Source organism: Microcebus murinus, chromosome 24, assembly GCF_040939455.1.
Source record: "Microcebus murinus isolate Inina chromosome 24, M.murinus_Inina_mat1.0, whole genome shotgun sequence".
NCBI classification, from domain to species: Eukaryota; Metazoa; Chordata; class Mammalia; order Primates; family Cheirogaleidae; genus Microcebus; species Microcebus murinus.
Window position 1 is genome coordinate 3,258,881 of NC_134127.1, and position 20,271 is coordinate 3,279,151.

The following is a 20,271-nucleotide window of genomic DNA, read 5'->3' on the forward strand; positions in this document are numbered from 1 at the left end:
GTCTGCTTTGTTGAAGATTAGTTGGCTATATGAGGATGGTTTTATATCTGGGTTCTCTGTTCTGTTACACTGGTCAATGTCCCTGTTCTTATGCCAGTCCGAAGCTGTTTTAATGACTATAGTCTTGTAGTATAGTTTGAAGTCTGGTAAATTTATACCTACTATTTTGTTTTTATTGCCTAGGATTGATTTTGCTATATGGGGTCTTCTCTAGTTCCATACAAAGCGTAAAATTATTTTTTCTGTATCTTTGAAAAATGATGATGGTATTTTGATAGGAACTACATTGACTCTGTAGGTCACTTTGGGTAGTATAGATATTTTAACAATGTTGATTCTGCTGACCCACGAGCATCGTATATTCTTCTATCTCTTTATGTCCTCTGCTATTTCTTTCTTCAGTGTTTCATAGTTCTCCCTGTTGAGGTCTTTTACCTCCTTAGTTAAATATATTTCAAGGTACTTTATTTTCTTTGTTGCTATTTTGAAGGGAATTGAGTCTTTGATTTGGTTTTCACTTTTACTGTTGTTGGCATATATGAATGCCTCTGATTTCTGTGTATTGATTTTGTATCCTGAGACTTTACCAAATTCATTTATCAGTTCAAGGAGTCTCTTGGTTGAATCCTTGGGGTTTTCTTGGTATAATATCATATCATCAGCAAAGAATGAGAGTTTGATCTCTTCTGCTCCCATTTCAACACCCTTAATTCTGCTCTCTTGTCTGATTGCTATAGCGAGGACTTCCAGCACTATGTTGAATAGAAGTGGAGATAGTGGGCAACCTTGTCTAGTTACAGTTCTAAGTGGGAATGCTTTCAATTTTTCCCCATTCAGTATGATATTGGCTGTGGGTTTGTCATATATGGCTTGTATCATTTTTAGGTAAGCCCTGTCTATGCCTATTTTGTTGAGTGTTCTTATCATAAAAGGGTGTTGAATTTTGTCAAATGTTTTTTCTGAGTGTATTGAGAGGATCATATGGTCTTTGTTTTTGCTTTTGTTTATATGGTGAATTACATTTATAGATTTGCATATGTTGAAGCATCCCTGCATCCCTGGGATGAAGTCCACTTGGTTGTGATGGACTATTTTCTTGACAAGCACCTAGATTCGATTGCTAGTATTTTGTTGAGAATTTTTGCATCTATATTCATAAGGGATATTGGTCTATAGTTTTCTTTTTTTGTTGTATCCTTTCCTGGTTTTGGTATCAGGGTTATGTTCGCTTCATAAAACATGTTGGGCAGGAATCCATCCTTCTCGATATATGTTTTAAAATGAGCAAGAAGTCACAGATAATCTTTTTTCTTATATGATATTATCAAAATGTTAGTATATAGAAATAAAGTTGTATTTAGCAAGCATACCCAGAAAATTTCTCTCAAAGACCTCTACAGGGAGAACTATGAAACACTGAGGAAGGAAATAGCAGAGGATGTAAACAGATGGAAATCCATTCCATGCTCATGGATTGGCAGACTCAACATCATTAAAATGTCTATACTACCCAAACTGATCTACAGATTCAATGCAATACCTATTAAAATCCCATCAGCATTCTTCATAGATATAGAAAAAATAATTTATGCTTTGTATGGAACCCAAAAAGACCCCGAATATCAAGAACAATTTCTAGGCAACAAAAAGAAAATGGGAGGTATTAATATGCCAGATATCAAACTATACTACAAAGCTGTAGTAATTAAAACAATCTGGTATTGGCACAAAAATATGAATATTGACCAGTGGAACAGATCTGAGAATCCTGATATAAAACCATCCTCATATAGCCATCTAATCTTTGACAAAGCAGACAAAAACATACGCTGGGGAAAAGAATCCCTTTTCAATAAATGGTGCTGGGAAAACTGGATAGCCACTTGTGGAAGGCTAAAACAGGACCCACACCTTTCACCTCTCACAAAAATTAACTCACGCTGGATAACAGACTTAAACCTAAGGTATGAAACTATTAGAATTCTAGAGTAAAATGTTGGAAACACTCTCCTAGACATTGGCCTAGGCAAAGAGTTTATGAAGAAGTCCCCAAAGGCAATCACAGCAGCAACAAAAATAAATAAATGGGACATGATCAAACTACAAAGCTTCTGCACAGCCAAAGAAACAGTCATGAAAGTAAACAGACAACCTACAGAATGGGAGAAAATTTTTGCATCCTACGTATCCGATAAAGGGCTGATAACTAGAATATACTTAGAACTCACGAAAATCAGGAAGAAAAAATCAAATAACCCCATTAAAAAGTGGGCAAAGGACTTGAACAGAAACTTTTCTAAAGAAGACAGAAGAATGGCCAACAAACATATGAAAAAATGCTCAACATCTCTAATCATCAGGGAAATGCAAATCAAAACTACAATGAGATATTACTTAACTCCAGTGAGAATGGCCTTTATCAAAAAGTCTCCAAATAACAAATGCTGGCGTGGATGTGGAGAGAGAGGAACACTCCTACACTGCTGGTGGGACTGCAAACTAGTTCAACCTCTGTGGAAAGCAATATGGAGATACCTTAAAGCGATACAAGTGAATCTACCATTTGATCCAGCAATCCCATTGCTGCGCATCTACCCAAAACATCCAATGACACTCTACAAAAAAGACACCTGCACTTGAATGTTTATAGCAGCACAATTTATAATTGCAAGGCTGTGGAAACAGCCCAAGTGCCCATCAATCCAAGAATGGATTAATAAAATGCGGTATATGTATACCATGGAGTACTATTCAGCTCTAAGAAACAATGGTGATAAGAAAGATATAGCACATCTTATATTTTCCTGGTTAGAGCTGGAACCCATACTACTAAGTGAAGTATCCCAAGAATGGAAAAACAAGCACCACATATAGTCACCAGCAAACTGGTATTAACTGAGTAGCACCTAAGTGGACACATAGGTACTACAGTAATAGGGTATTGGGAAGGGGGGAGGGGAGAGGGGGGCTGGTATATACATACATAATGAGTGACATGTGTATCATTTGAGGGATGGTCATGCTGGAAACTCAGATTTGTTGGGGGAGAGGGGAAAAGGGCATTTATTGAAACCTTAAAATCTGTACCCCCGAAATAAAAAATAAAATGTTAATTTAACTTTACACAGTATCTATTTGACTTAAACCAACTAGAGTATTAAAATGCTATTAAATATATACATTTATAGAATATTAGAAATTTCTAATAATACTGTATAATTACATTATTCCATATGAATTATTAATACTGTTTCTTATTCTCTTATATAATATTAAATATATGATAACCAAAATAGGCATTATAATACAACAGAATATAATATTATAATAATAATATTCAATTTAATTAAAGTATTCATATACCAATAAGAAAAAAATCAGAGTCCGTTATAAAAGCAAAAAATCAGTATATCTTGGCCTTTCTACTGAAACAGTGAATATCACTCAAAAAAATTATTCAAAAACAAGTTATATTAAAAAATGTTGGATTACATCGTACTATCATTCATCTGAGATCTTTAGATCTTGTCTATGCAAAAATCACGTGATTACATATGTCAGAATATCAAAAATGCTAAGTATAAAAATTATTTTAAAGTAACATTGTTGTTTAAAAGAAGTATGGAGATCATTGATAACAAATACTGCTGATACATTGTTCACAACTTTTAAATAAATAGAGAAAAAATCTTTTCAATGTCACATTTGAACATTCTTTAAGAGGCCCCCTAAAGACCCACCTAAAGAGTATTTAATTATCTGAAGAAATATAATTTTGTTTAACTTGCTAGTTACTACTGATAAGAACTAGATTTTGGGAAGCTACGTGTTACTCCATACATTTTGTCTGACAGTTATGTACGTGCTTTTTGTCCAATTGAAAGGATAACCTCAAAATTATGGTTTTATTGCTCTATAGGACATTAGCAGGTTTTGCATTGAGCATAGCAGTTGTATCACAGCATTCTTTTTCTAAATGCCACTAAATATATAGTTCTTCAAATGCTTACAAGCTGGTTCCCTCATTAATGAATCAATTTATGTTGATATAGTGGTCATGTTTTTTGCATTTCTAAGAATTTTCAAGGCCTGATTAAAATGCCGAAGTGGAGTCACCTGCCCAAAGTTGAACAAACTTCTCTGCCCAACGATTTTTTCCCCTGGTCTCTTTAAGTGTAGAAGTGTCTTTTCTAGGCTTGTAGAGGTGATTCCCAAAGTGGCACCAAAAATTTAAAGTGGCTTATCCTCTATTTCTCTGGAATTTTTCATGGCAAAGCAGTTATTTATATAGGCTCAGAGAGAATGTTTTGAGGACTTCTGCTTCTAGTCAGGGTACATTAACAGGGTCCAGAATTACACCTCTTACCATAAAAAAACTAGAAAACTGAGCAAAGTATAGAATACAACGATTTTTAGACATTGGGTAACAGTCAGTACAAAACTATGATCTCTGAGGAGAAAAGAAATAAATGAGGTGAGCCCTCCTAGCATCCGGGGTGTCTGCTGGAAGGCAGTTTTACAGTATACAGATGAGTAATCTAAACATCCTAGTCTTGTGGCTGAGTAAAGAAGACAGAGATCAGCATCTGTGAAGGCTGGGAAGCTGTGCAAGCTAGAATTTTCTGTGAAGACTATTCTGCGGAAGGGAACTACATAAAGAAGATGTTCCATAAATCTATATGGGGCTGCTTTGTGCTTTTGACTGAAGACAATCTGCATTTGCACAGGGCAAACATCCATGGCACTGAGCAAGAAGAATTTCTAGAGAAAGAAAAATTACCATGATTCTGTAAGAAGGACAATTCCTTCATCACACAGGGCTGGGACTCATTCAAAGTCCTACCAGAACTAATATACAGACTTTGCTAAATGCATGGGACATTCAGTAGAGACCCCAGAAGGGTCACAATTTACACGTGGAGCAAATATAACTTAGAAAAAAATTTAGTGTATATCCTAAAAAGAGCTTGACGTCTTCTAAGCTTTTTTTCCAACAAGTCTCAAAACGATCAGAATAATCTACAAGTAACTTAACTGCCTGCTAGAATAAAGTCCAATTATCTTTAAAGCAAAAAATTATTCAACAACAACAAATTCATAAAGTTTAACACAAAATAAAAGTTGCTAAGTGTGAGGAAGAAAGAAAAGGAAGAAGGAAGAAAGAAAAGAAAGAAAGGAAGAAAGAAAAGGTTGCCCATAAACAGGTTTAAAAAATCATCCAACAGAATCATACTTACTAATCTTGAAGTTGATTGAATTAACAGACAAGAATGTTAAAACAGGTGTTAGAAATATACTCCATAGACTCAACGATATAAGGGTATAATGAGAGGAGTATTAGAAGATATAAAAAATGAAACAACAGAACTTCTAGAATAAAAACTACAATATAGGAAATGAAAATATCATAGAGATACATTTTTGCTCTCTGATACCTATGCTAGGTTTAGAGGTTCCTAGCTCACATTTAGTGAAAAAAGTCTCTTCTTGATAGGTCATGGACTTTAGTAGATGGCCAGGGTAACCCTTCTCCTTCCACTCAGGACCTAAGACTTTCCTCCCACCCAACAAAGGAACAGGTGGGCAGAACCAGCAAAAGGGACCCAGCTATAGCAAGCAACGTGATTGGGACGCTCCTTTTACCCTACAACCCTACAGGCCTAAGAGTCCAGAGACTCTTTTTTCTCTCTGAGGAGGAGTCAAGATAGACAAGTGGTACTGAAAGAGGAGCCCAACCACAGTAAGTGGCTAGACAGGGAAAACTCATACCATGTAAAGATAGGACAGGGTTAAATGGATGGAACCAGAAAGAGAGATGCAGACATAACAAAGGAACCATCAGAGGAGGAGGCCTGTTTGAACTTGCAAGTCTGAAACCCCTTTCCCTACCCAAAGAACAGGGCAACTGTGAGAGTGAGGGAGATGGGGGAACCAGCTGGGGGAACCACATGGGGCTACCATGACACCCCTCCCCCAGAGAGACATGCTGCTGCCTGGCTTAGGGACACTTCTTCTGTCCTTCAAGGCAGCACCAGCAACAATCACTGGGGGAACCACATGGGGCTACCATGACACCCTTCCCCCAGAGAGACATGCTGCTGCCTGGCTTAGGGACACTTCTGTCCTTCAAGGCAGCACCAGCAACAATCACTGGGAGCCCCAGTGGAAACAGATAAACCAAGCAAACCAAAATGGCACTGCAAAGACTCTGAAAATCAAACTGCCTTTGAAATCACAGCCCTCAAAAGAAGGCCAAGACTTAAACTAGAAAACTTCCAGCTAAAATAATAGCTTTATATATGACCCAGAGTCTTGTAACATAATAAATATAATTCCTGGATACAACTAAAGTCATTCCAAGAGTTAAGAAAATCATAACTTGGATGATGAAAGACAATTAACTGATATCATCACCAAGGTGATTCAGATGTTGGACAAGAATTTTAAAGCAACCATCATAAAAATGCTCCAATGATCAATTACAAATTCTGTTGAAACAAATGAAAAAATAAAAAATCTAAGCAAAGAAATAGAAGGCATAAGAAAGAACAAAATGAGAATTACAGAATGAAAAAGTACAACAATCTAATTAAAAAAAAAACTTAGTAACTGGGCTCAGTAGTAGATTGTAGATAATAGAGAATAGAACTTGCAAAGAAGTTTTTATCAAAAATATTGGAACATCACAAAGAAAGACGAAACAATGTAAAGTGCAGCAATATTGGTAAACAGACTATCCTTTTCTTCATGAGTTTTTAAGATCATATTTAATGATTGAAATGAAAATTATGACATCATCAATGATACTTAAAAAGTAGGGCAGGTAAAAAGAATTTAAATGAAATTGAGGTTTCCATATTTCACTCAAAGTGGCAAAATGTTGATACTAGTAGACTGTTTAAGACATATACATATATTGTAAATCCCAGAGCACCCACTATGAAAAAAACACATAGCTATGACAGTCTTAGAAACAATATAAAAATGTCAAGATAGCATCCAAAAATATGGTTAAGTCACCCACTGGAAGGCAAGAAAAAAGAAAAATAAGAATAAGAACCAGAGGAAAAAAACTAATGGAATGGCAGATATAAGCAATAATATTATCAATAATCTTAAATTTAAATGATCTAAATATACCATTTAAAAAACAGAGATTGGCACAGTGTATTAAAAGCATGACTCGATTATATGATACTTACAAAAACTCATTTCAAATTCAATGGCATAGGTAGAATTAAAGAAAAAGGGCAGAAAAAATAATACCATTCAAACTTTCGCCCAAAAAAGCTGAAGTGGCTACACACACACACACACACACACACACACACACACACACACACACACCTGATAAAGTAGATTTCAGAACAAAGAAAATTACTAATGACAAAGAAGGACATTATGTCATGATATAAGAATCATTTCAACAATAATACAATGATCTTAAATGTGTATACTCCAAACAACAGCGCCTCAAAACACATGAGGCAAAAACGGATAGAGTTGAAAGGAGAAACAGACAAATCCACAACTATAATTAGGATTTTGCCATTCTTTTCTAAGCAATTCACAGAAACTCTACAGAAAACCAGCAGATATTGATGATCTGAACAACACGACATGATTTAATTGGCATATACAGATCCTTCCACCCAATAACAGCAGAATACACATTTCTGCAAGTGCCATGTACCATGAAGCAAAATTTATTATATTCTTTATCATAAACAAACCTCAACAATTTTTAATTAAAGTTCTGGAGATTGTGTTCTCTGATAATAATAAAATCAAACTTGAAATCAATAAAAGAAAGACAACAGGTAAATCTATAAATCTGCTGAAATTGAACAATATACTAATAAATCATGTAACAAAGAAGAAACTTCAAGGAAAATAAGAATATACATGGAACTGAAAGAAAATGAAACTGTACTAGAAAAATATCTAGGATGTAGCTAAAGCAATTCTGACAAGAGAATTTTGTCAGACTAGATGCTACAAATGAGGAAAGGCCTCAAATAATTTAAGTTCCTACCTCAAGAAACTAGAGAAAAAGAAGAAATTAAATGCAAAGCAAATGAAAGGAAACAATTTTAAGAGCAGAAATCAATGCATTTGAAAATAGAAAAATAATAAAAAGCAAATGAAACAAAAAGCTAGTATTCTTGAAAATTTTTATAAAATTGATACATTTCTAGCAAGGCTGGAAGTAAGAAAAAAGAGAAGACACAAATCATCGATACTAGAAATGAAATAGAGGTTGTCACTCTAGATCCTACAGCCATTAGATAGATGATAAGGGGATACTATGAATAACTTTACATGTATGAATTCAAAAACCTCAAAATGTACTAATTCGTAGAAAACTATGATAAAATCATATAAAATGGCCAAAAACATAGAAACACAGTGCAACAAAGAAAACTATAGATCAATCTCTCTCATGAATTCAGTTGCAAATATTATTCATTATTAGCAACAGGCAAAGATGTTCCCTCTCACCACTCTGATTCAACATCATACAGCAAGTTCTTGCCACTGCAGTAAAGCCAGAAAAATAAATAAAAGATACACAAACTGAAAAGGAAAAAATAAAATATTCTGTATTTCCAAATGACATGATTATCTACATAAGAAAATCCCAAGGAATCGACCATAAAACTCCTATAATAAGTTAGTCCAGCAAAGTTGCAGGATATAAGATCAACACACAAAAATCAATTGCATTTTTATTATATATACTAACAATGAACAAGCAAAAACCAAAATTTAAGAACACAATATCATTTGTACTTGCTTCAAAAAATGAAAAATAGATGTGCATACTTAACAAGTCATATACAAGATTGGTTTTTTGGAGAATACAAAATGATGATAAAAATTATCAAAACATATGGAGTGGTGAGAGGGAACATCTTTGCCTGTTCCTAATCTAAAAGGCATGTGTATTAGGTCTTTTATCATTACATATGATGTAAGCTGTAGGTTTTTTGCATATGCCTTTTATCAAGTTGAGTTAATTGTCTTCTACTGCTAACTTTATGAGAGGTTTTATCACAATTTTGTTTTGAATTTTATTAAATATTTGTTGTGTGTCAATTGATGTTGTCATATGTTTTTCGTCTTTAGTTTGTTGATATGTTAGATTACTTTGATAGATTTTTTAATGTAGAACCAGCATTACATACCTGGTATAAATGTCACTTGGTCTTGTTTTTGTATGTTGTTGCGTTTAGCTTGCTAATGTTTTGAATGAATAATGAATAATATTTGCAAATGAATTCATGAGAGAGATTGATCTATAGTTTTCTTTGTTGCACTGTGTTTCTCTGTTTTTGGCCATTTTATATGATTAGTACTGGGTTATAACCTAGAGTATAATGTAAATATCCATAGAACTTCGTGTATTGCTTGGGAATGAGTATGAGTAAATGGGCAAGAGGGAAATTTTAAGGGTAATGTATTAAACTGGATGTAGGGATTTTTGTACAATTCTATAAATTAACTAAAACCAATGAGTTGTACACCTGTATTAGATAAATTCTGATAAATGATACCTCAGTGAGGCTGTTTAATAATGAGAAGATTCTAGGAAGATGATAGAGTAGGAAGCAATAGGAATCTGTCTCCCAATCTAGAGAACAATTGCACTGCAGAATCTATCTGATGTAACTATTTTAGAACTCTGGAACTCTGGAGTCTGTTGAAGACTTACAACCTCCAGAGGAAGATTTAGAAGGTAAATTTTGGTTAATTTCATTAAATTTTAGCTCATAGTAGAGTAACAGCTACCTATCTCCCACTCCCCAGTCCCATGGCAGGCAGCTTTGGCATGTGTTCCTGGAGCAACATGCACACAGCTTGCAGGAGTTGGCACAGAGGACCTTGTCCTCCAAATATTGGAGATCTATGCTATGATAACTGATATCTCTGATCACAGAGATAAAAGAGGCAGGCAGTCATTATTTTTGTACCTTCTCCCATTGTTGCAAGCCTCTTTGTCTCCTGCTAAAGTGACTTCCAGAGGATTTAAAGGGCTGCTGTTCTTTTTTCCCTACTTCAATGTTCTCTTTTTCTCCCTTTTGGAGCAAGACATTAAAGAGTAGAACATTCAAAAACAACTCTATATATGGAGAAAATTAGAACATGACCACTCATATCCAGGGAAAGTCACAAGCTTAGAAAAGACCTCAGGATACCTTAAGTATCCTGAGGTTGAACATAGCATATAAACAGCCTGAAGCACACCTCAGGTTGAACATAGCATATAAACAGCCTGAAGCAATCAAGAAAAATAAATAAAAACTATAACAAAACAAGCAAAAAATAAAAACAGCAAACTCTGGGAAAGGAAAAAAATCTGATTTCCAGAATTATTATATTACTGGATTAAAAAGTCCAGTTTTCAACAGCAGTAGACAAATAAAAAAATAATAATAAAAAAATAAATAAAAAAATAATAATAAACTCTAAACTCTACTTTGACAATAATATTGTCAAAGTAAAAAAAAAAAAATAAATCAACAAATTATCTCTGAAACAGACCTGATGACAGATATAAGAGATGAGGACTTTAAAACAATTTATCTTAAAGATGTTCAAAGAAATAATGAAATATGCTCAAAAAAATTAAAGGAAGAAAGTAAAAAAAAATGTATGAACAAAATATAAAAAGTATGAAAAGGTTTTTCTGGAAAAACTAAAAGGAAACAAAAAGAAATTCTAGAGATGAAAAGTACAATAATTGAAATGAAAACTTCACTAGAAAGATTAAAGCCAGATTTGAGTAAGCAGGGGAAAGAATCAGTAAACTTGAAGATAGAACAATGGAAATTATTCAGTCCAAGGGAAAGAGGGAAAGAAATTTAAAAATTGAAATAAAGTAGATGAGTGAAAGGTACTTAAGGATACCATAAAATGGGCCAACATATGAATTTTAGGAGTCCCAGAAGGAGAAAGGAGAGATAAAGAGGTAGAGAAACTATTCAAAGAAATAAAGGCTGAGGTATACCAAAATTTGATGAAAACCATGAATATAAACATTCAAGTAATTTAGAAAACTTTAAGTAAGATGAATTCAAAGAGACACACACCAAGACACATTGTAATCACACTTACAAAAGACAAAGGCAAAAAATATTGAATTTAGTAAGAGAAAAGCAACTCATCGTACACAAGGGATGAGATAATATCTAGAATATTTCTTGTTAGAAACTTTGGAAACCAGGAGGCAGTGGGTTGATATATTCAAAGTGGTAAAAGAAAAAAATATCAACCATGAATCTTATATCTGACATGTCTGTTCTTCAAAAGTGAAGGAGAAATTAAAGTATTGCAAGAATAAAAAAAAAAAAAAAAGCTGAGGGAGTTTTTTTTATCACTAGACCTTTCCTGCAAGAAATACTCAAGGGAGTCTTGCACGGTGAGATGAAAGGACAACAGATGGTAAACTTGAAGATAAATGAAGAAAAAGAGGTCTAATTAAAGATAAATACATGATCAATTATGAAAGCTGGTATTATTGTAATAATGACCTACACCTGCACTTTTTGTTTTCTATATCATCTAAGAAACTAATATAAAAAATTATTAGTCTAAAATCTAGCATTGTTTCAACTCTTTTTGTAAATCACATTTTGTTTTCTACATAATTTAAGAACCAATGCATTTCAATAAATTATAAATATATGATTCTGGACAACAATTTATAAAGATATTATTCTGTGACATCAAGAACTAAAAGAGGTAGAGATTCAAGTGTTAAAAGAACAGCTTTTGAATGTTATTGAAGATAAGTTGGTATATATTTGAATTAGAGGGTTATAATATTAGGATATTAAATGTAACCCACATGGCAACCATAAAGAAATAGCAATAGAATATATACAAAAAGAAATGAGAAATAAAATTAAATATTTCACTGAAAAATATCAAGTAAACACATAAGAAGAAAGTATTGCAGGTAATTAGGGAAAAATCCATACTGCATATGGAAAAAAGATAGCAAAATGACATAAATAAGTCCCTTATTATCAATAATTATCTTAATTATAAATGAATTAAACTATTCAACCAAAAGACAGCAACTGAAGAATTGATTAATAAAAACAACATGATTCAACTATATGTTGTCTACAAGTGACTCACTTTAGGTCCAAATACAAAAATGGATTAAAAGCAAAAGGATGACAAAATTTATTTCATGAAAATAATAACCAAAAGAGAGTAGGAGTAGTTGTACCATTATCAGAGAAAGCAAACTTTACATCAAAAAAGGTTACCAAAGACAAAGAAGAACATGATATATTAATAAAAGCTTCAAAACATCAAGAATATATAATTATAAACAGTTACAGATAGACCATCAGAATACATGAAGAACAAAACTGACAGAACTGTAGGGAGAAATAAACAATTCTAGAATGATAGTTGGAGACTTCAATAACCCATTCTCAATAATAGATAAAACCACCAGAAAGAAGATAAGAAGATAAGGAATTGGAGAACTTAAATGATGTAGTAAACCAACTAGATCTGATTGACATATACAGAACAGCAACAATAGCACATGCATTCTTTTCAGGGCACATAGAACATTTTTGAGGATAGACCATATGTTGGTCCCACAAATGAAAGTCTCAAGAAATTTAAAAAGACAGATATCATTAAAAAGTATTTTTCCTAAGAAAAATGGGATGAAGTTAGTGAACAATAATACAGTAAATCAAATGTCAGCAAGATGGTGGAATACAATTTTTCAGTGATTATCCCCCTTTAAAAAACATCACTTTGAACAACTATCCACATGTAAGAATACCTTCACAAGAGCTAAGGAAACTGTGTGAGAGATTAAAGTACCTGGGAGTAGCACAGAAATAAGAACAGATGTATTGAAGAGGGTAGGAAGGACAATCTTACACTACCCATGTCATCTCTCCCCAGACCCCAGACAACATAGCATGAAGACAGGTACTCTCTCCTTGGGGGAAAGGAGAGGAAAATGACCATTGGACTTTGCCTCAGATACCAATGCTGGGCATGCCCAAGTAAAACCACCAGGGGTACACACAGCATTAGTCTCCAGGCTGGGCCCTGTAGATTGAAGCTCCAGGCATGCCCCAGTGTCAGGCTAGACCCTGAAGCTCAGGTTCCAGACCTACCTGGTGGACTCAGTCTCTGGGCTCAGACTTATCCCACTGGCAGCCCAACTTCAATGGCCCTGGCCTCCAGATGACCCCTAGCACCAGGATGGCCCCCAAGGCCCCAGGCTTCAGGGATGTCCAAGCACTGGACTGACCACAGAGTCCTAGCCATCAGGCCGGCACCTGCACACCCAACCTCCACACCAGTATCTGTGGATACAAGCTCTAGAACCACCCAGCACCATGCCAGGCCCTGCAGCCCCAGGGTCCAGACCTACCCCAGGTTCCAGACAAGCTCAGAGCAATATTAGGCCACAACCCCAGGCTTCATGCCCACCTCAGTGTCAAGTCAGCACCTCTGCACTAGGGTATAGACCAGTATGCCTGATATTGAACACAGATGAAAAAATCTTCAACAAAATACTAGCCAAAAAAAGTCCAACAGCTCATCAAAAAGATAATACACCATGATCAAGTGAGTTTTATACCAGGGATAAAAGGATGGTTCAACATCAATAATGAATAAATGTGACACATCATGTAAATCAATAAACATGACACATCATATAAATAGAAACAAGGACAAAAACCATATAATCATCTCAATAGACAGAGAAAATTCATTTGAAAAAATACATCATCCCTTCATGATAAAAACCCTCAGCACGTCAGGCATAAAAGGAACACACCTCAAAATAATAAAGCCTATATATGAGAAACCCATAGCCAACAGCATACTGAACAAGCAAAACTTGAAAGCCTCTATGAACTAGAAAAAGACAAAGATGCTCACTGTCACCTCTCCTATTCAACATAGTACTTGTAAGTCCTAGACAGAGCAATCAGGCAAGAGAAAGAAATAAAAGGCATCCAAGTTGGAAAAAGAGGAAATCAAGTTATTCCTGTTTGCTGATAGTATGATATTATCATACCATTCTCTAGATATATGATAACTAAGATACATGAAACCTAAAGAATTCACCAAAACAACAAAAAAAGCTCTTATATTTGATAAATTAATTCAGTGAAGTTTTAGTATACAAAATCAATGCACACAAATCAGTAGCATTTCTATACTCCAATAAAAATCTAGCTGAGAACCAAATCATGAAAGCAATTCCATTTACAAATGCTATGAAAAAAATATATATACCTAGGACAAATACCATATGTTCTGTTCTCACTTACAAGTGGTAGCTAAATAATGTTCACACATGGACATGGAGTGTAGGATGATATGCAAAGGAGACTTGGAAGGGTGAGGAGGTGGGAGGGAGGTGGATGATAAGAAATTATCTATTGGGTACAAGGTTCATTGTTCAGGTGATGGATATCCTAAAAGCCCTCATTTCACCACTACACAATCTATAGATAGAACAAAATTACACTTGTACTTTATAAACTTATACGAAAGAAATCAATCATACGAGCTTTCTCTCTCCATGCCCTGCTCTCCCCTGCCATTGACAGGCATTCTTTGGAGTTCTGTTTTCACAACGTCTAAAAAGAGCAGACAGAAAGGAAATGTAAATCTTTCTCTTTACATGCACCAGAAAATGCCTTTTAGAATTTGCTTTTTACAGCCTTGAAGAGTTCCTGAATGGACAGTGGGAGGGGTGGAGCTGTGTTCAAACTTCAAGCTTCAGTTCCTGTCCAGGACCATATCTCAAGGGCAAAAATCTCAGACAAGATCACAATTTCCAGCCATAAGCTTATCTGCAAGGAAACTGCAGACACTTCTATTATCTGCCTGCTATTAAGAAAAGAGAAGCAGCAGGTGCAGCAGTTCACAGTACCCTGTTAATTTGGCTACAGCCATAAATCTTCTTCACCCCTTCACAACTCCTAAGTAAAAAGTCTGAGTAACTGGTCTTCTATGCCAGCACACTCTCAGTCTTCCTCTTTCATGTTGGCCCTTTTTCTGTCTGGAAAAAAGTAAAATAAACTTTTTCTTCTTTCTATCCTAAAAAGAAAAAAAAAAAATAGAACTACCATATAATCTAGCACATCCACTTCCAGGTATATATCCAAAAGAAATGACAGCAGGGTTTTGAAGAGATGTTTACACTTCCATAATCATAGTGGCATTATTTACAATAGCTAAAACATGGAAGAAATCCAAATGTCCATCCACGGAGGAATCCATGACCCAAATGTGGTATATACATACAATGGAATATTATTCAGCCTTAAAAAGGAAGGAAATTAACTTAAGTTTCAATATAGATGAAACTTGAGAACTTTATGCTAAATGAAACAAGCCATTGCACACACACACACACACAAAAAAAAATACTGTATGATTGCACTTATGTCAGGTACCTATAATAGTCAAATTCATAGAGACAGAAAGTAGAATGGTGCTTTTCAGGGGCTGGGGGGGAGGAGGGAATGGGGAGTTATTGTTTAATGGGTACAGAATTTCAGTTTTACAAGATGAAAAGAATTATGAAGCTTACTAGTGGTGATGGTTGTACAGCATTATAAATGCATATACCAGTGAACTGTGCACTTCCAAATGGTTAAGATGATAATTTTTATGTTATGTGTATTTTACCACAATAAAACATTGAGAAAAAAATGCAATCGTTAGTTTATTGTTAAAATGTGTATAACCATAAAAATAATTTTAAAACGCTTGAGTTTTTGTTGTTCTAATTACCATATCTGGACCGCACATGGAGCCATCTTTTACGTAGGTATCCTCACTCCTGTCTGGTTCACCAGCAGGTTTCATTCTGGGTAGAAATGTAGATACACATGTGTCGCCTCTCACATGTGCATAAATCACAGATAAATTTTTCTGGTTTATTAATGTTTTGTGTGGCCATGTACAAACTAATTTTCCACATAGCATATTACTGGAAGCATAAGACAGAGAAAATTTTATTTTATTATTTATTGAAATAACATAGGTTGCTAATATAGCTAAATCAAATAAATGTTTACTAATTTGAATCCAGATTTCAACAATTTTGTCTCAGCAAATTTTTTTGAGCGCACTTATGATATGGCTCTTCTGTTTTATAAGTCAATTTGGCAAGTGAAAAATTAATGATTTTTACAATCTGACAGCCTGGATTTTTCCTATACTAGCTGCTAAAATCTGAGCAAATGGGTCACTGGTCTTCAATTTTTTCATTAGTAAAATGGAATAAATGAGTCTTGCCATATATATTTGATGTATATAGATATATATGTATATCCTATAGTATAAATATATAATATGTATAAACTGCCTAACACAATGTCCAAATCATCAGAACAATTAACAGAGGCCATTTTTATAATCATTGTTTAACATTATAGGCACTGAACACATGTTATGATAGTCAGTGAATAATATTGTTCAGCCTAATTTATGTAACAAAGAAAACTCACAAAAAAGGCCATTTTACTGTGTACAGAATATTTTCCAGGATTTTAGCAGTAAATAACCTATAATCCAAACAAAATTATAATTTTCTAAATACATACTGAAATTGACAGAATCCCCTTCCACAGTTTCCAAATCTATCTGATCTGGAATTAATTTCTTCAAAACATGGAAATGAACCACCTTTAGAACCTAAAAAGAACAAACTTAAGTAAATGACAATACCGAATTTAAATTACATTATAAAAATGATAGACTCAACCTGGAAATTGTAATGTAATCCGTAGGGAAGTTTATAATTATCCATCACTAAAAGGTTGCTGGCAGTAGAGCTAGAATTAAAAGCCTAGCAGACTGTGTTGTATATCAAAGAGACAGCAAACATCCGTATTAGAATTTTTCAGTTAATGTTAGAAAAATAAGGAGCTGTGGCCTTCTCTATTTCTTATAATTGTTTACTTTCTGCCTTAGTTCCCTACTTAATGTGAAAATTTAGTTTAGTCTTATCCCAAACAAAACAGTAGAGATAGTATCTACAGTGCAAACGCTGGTAATAAACCAACAAAGCATTTAATTAAAGTCTCCTTGTGCCATGCTAGAGTCCTCATGTCTGTTCCCTAGTATCTTAATAATCACTAAATAAAAATTATTGAAATTTAAAATTAGAAAGCATGTCAATGCTATCTACTTCAGGCCTTTGATATAGTTATGTCTAATTTAAAAATTATGAAAAATTCAAGTGTTTATAATAGCTGCTCTATCACTTGGACTTAGTGCTTTAGGAATGGGTTACATTGATCATGGTAATCACATGTAATAAAAACAGAGATTTTTTTTTTTTTTTTTTGAAGGCTGAAGCAGGATCCACACCTTTCACCTCTCACAAAAATCAACTCACGCTAGGTAACAGACTTAAACCTAAGGTATGAAACTATTAGATTTCTAGAGGAAAACGTTGGAAATACCCTTCTAGACATTGGCCTAGGGAAAGAATTTATGAAGAAGACCCCAAAGGCAATCACAGCTGCAACAAAAATAAATAAATGGGACATGATCAAACTACAAAGCTTCTGCACAGCCAAAGAAACAGTCATGAAAGTAAGCAGACAACCTACAGAATGGGAGAAAATTTTCGCATCCTACACATCTGATAAGGGGCTGATAACTAGAATCTACTTAGAACTCACAAAAATCAGCAGGAAAAAATCAACCCTATCAAAAAGTGGGTAGGGACATGAACAGAAACTTTTCAAAAGAAGACAGAATAATGGCTAACAAACATATGGAAAAATGCTCAACATCTCTAATCATCAGGGAAAAGCAAAGCATAACCATAATGAGATATCACTTATCTCCAGTAAGAATGGCCTTTATCAAAAAGTCCCCAAACAAGAGATGTTGGCGTGGATGCGGAGAGATAGGAACACTCCTACACTGCTGGTGGGACTGCAAACTAGTTCAACCTCTGTGGAAAGCAGCATGGAGATACCTTAAAGCGATACAAGTAGATCTACCATTTGATCCAACAATCCCACTACTGGGCATCTACCCAAAAGAACAAAGGACAATTTACAAAAAAGACACCTGCACTCAAATGTTTAGAGCAGCGCAATTCACAATTGCAAAGCTGCGAAAACAGAGATTTTGTTGTTATTGTTGTTACCACTATTAATCGACCAGGGAACTCTCTTCAATAATTTTAAGGATACTCATACTTGGAAAACATGGTCTGTAACCCTCTCTCTCTCCTGAAGGACACACTCCATACATATATTATAAAATATGCTACAAAACAGGTCAGATAGATAGATTGATGTGTGGAATCCACCACCAGCAACAATTCTTTTTTGAAAAGATCTACTTTTGAACTCACCCAATAAGTAAGTGGTTTTTGTTTTTTTTCCTCCAAACAAAATACTTATTTGATGAAATGTGATTTAAATTTCCCAGTTCCCCAAACTGTATATAGTATATATAGGGCCAGGGTTAGGATAGCTCAAAATTTAAAAGGCGGGGGAGGGGAGGGGGGTTCATAAACTCAAAAATCAAAATAAATAACATCTTAATGCAACAGTTTTTGAAAACCAAAATTAATGCAGGAAAAATCCATGATGAACAAATTTGAGCAAAATACCACAATTTCATATAGGGACAGGTCATTGTTTTCTGTCTGTGCTTACTGCACAAGGGCACAGCCTTTTCCATTCAGCCACCAGTTCCCTGGTGAGGCTCAGGAAGGTTCATCTGCAACCTGCTCAAGCCAGTGAGGCTCCCCAGCCCAGAAGGGGAAGCACCCTAAGTGCAGGTTATTCTCCCCGGATCTCCTACAGCTTTTAACAATCAAACATCCTCTCTGGTGTTCTTTTTCAGCTCAGCTGTTTTAAGGCTTGGGATGGCAGGACTTTCTGCATTGCTTTCTTGACTGTTGAGGCCCCTTGGCCTTGGCCAAACCCCTCCTGGCCGGGATTGTCTTCCTCCCCCCAGGATGATGATGGCTGTCCCCTATTCCCTCACCTAATTCCCCAGGGGCCCTGGGAGATTTAGGCATATTCAGTAGCAGCTTTCCTATCCCTGCTCCATTTTGTGGGCTTTGAACTGAGGTCTCCACAAAATCTAAAAGCACAATTTAAGAAAGGCAGTGATTGGAAATTAAGTTTGGGGCATTTTAGGACAGACCCTTGATTCTCACAGCAGTGTCTGAAGTCTCTGTGCCTCCTGGACCCTAGGGTTGCACAGTCAGTCCTAGAAGAGGCAGTGTCAAGAGTTGATCACATTAGGAACTGCTGGAAATGCTCTTGGAGGAGATTCTAAAAGAGAGCATGTGTTTTTTTTTCATTTTCCCTCCAGTAAGTCCACATAAAAGTCAGTGACTGATTTTTTTGTTTGTTTGTTTGTTTGTTTTTCTTCTCTTTACCTTTATTTCTTTTTCCCCCCTTATGCAGCTGCAAAAATCATTGGACAAAGGCATTTACCTTATGGACTTTTATGTAATTGTTCGCCTTAGCTGTTAATACCTTCTATTTTATAACTTACAGTGCTTTCCCACCGCATTTGATTCCCAGAGCAGGCTTACGATGAAGATAGGTCGGTATTTGTGCTTCTGTTCATGGATGAGGAAACCCAGTGTCTAGACTTGGGGACGTTAAGTCCAGTTCTCAAGGCTACTACAAATTGCTACTTATAAATTTGATCTCTTAGGGGCCTCAAAATTGAGGTTTAAAGGAAATACAATTAAACGAAAGCATCATTCTAGTCTGGAGCAGGGAGAGGATAAAGGTGAGCGGAGATAGTTCCTTAAAATATTTCCATTTAAAAATGCTCCAGTCCTCATTCATCACTAGAATGTCCAGTGGAACTCAAGTATATCAAAATATAATAAAACAGCCCCTGGCTTGGGGCGGAGAGTCTGGTACACACACCCTCTTGAATAAAACAGGAAGAGATTGCAGCCACTGTGGACCTACACTTGGATTGCCCAGGCTGAAGTTATGAGACCTGTAGAGGATGCTAGAAAAGGCATAAAGAGCAAGCACCATTTATCCTATCCTGGATTAAGCTTAAGCCCGTTATCCAAAGTGAGGTGACACAAGATCAAGAAAACGGGCCCCACATCTACTCGCCATCAAATTGGTACCGACTGATTAAAACTATGGTGCTCAAATGGTGGTAGTGCCCACCAGGGTTTGGGGGAGGGGGAGATACACATCTTAGGGTTGTGGCGAGCATTGTGGGGGGTGGGGGAGGGAATACCTC

At 35.3% G+C, this 20,271-nt stretch overlaps 1 protein-coding gene across 2 annotated transcripts in view; it reads right to left on the minus strand.

Annotated features, from left to right (window-relative positions):
- The window catches only part of LOC105866638 (disintegrin and metalloproteinase domain-containing protein 5-like), a 128,155-nt gene that overhangs the window by 17,373 nt on the left and 90,511 nt on the right, over positions 1-20,271 (minus strand). For both annotated transcript variants that reach the window (XM_012756090.3, XM_012756091.2), the window contains exons 15-16: positions 16,620-16,710; positions 15,805-16,003 (exon numbers count right to left, since the gene is read on the minus strand). In XM_012756090.3, the coding sequence (XP_012611544.1) occupies positions 15,805-16,003; positions 16,620-16,710 (290 nt within the window). The remainder of the gene's footprint in view (positions 1-15,804; positions 16,004-16,619; positions 16,711-20,271) is intronic.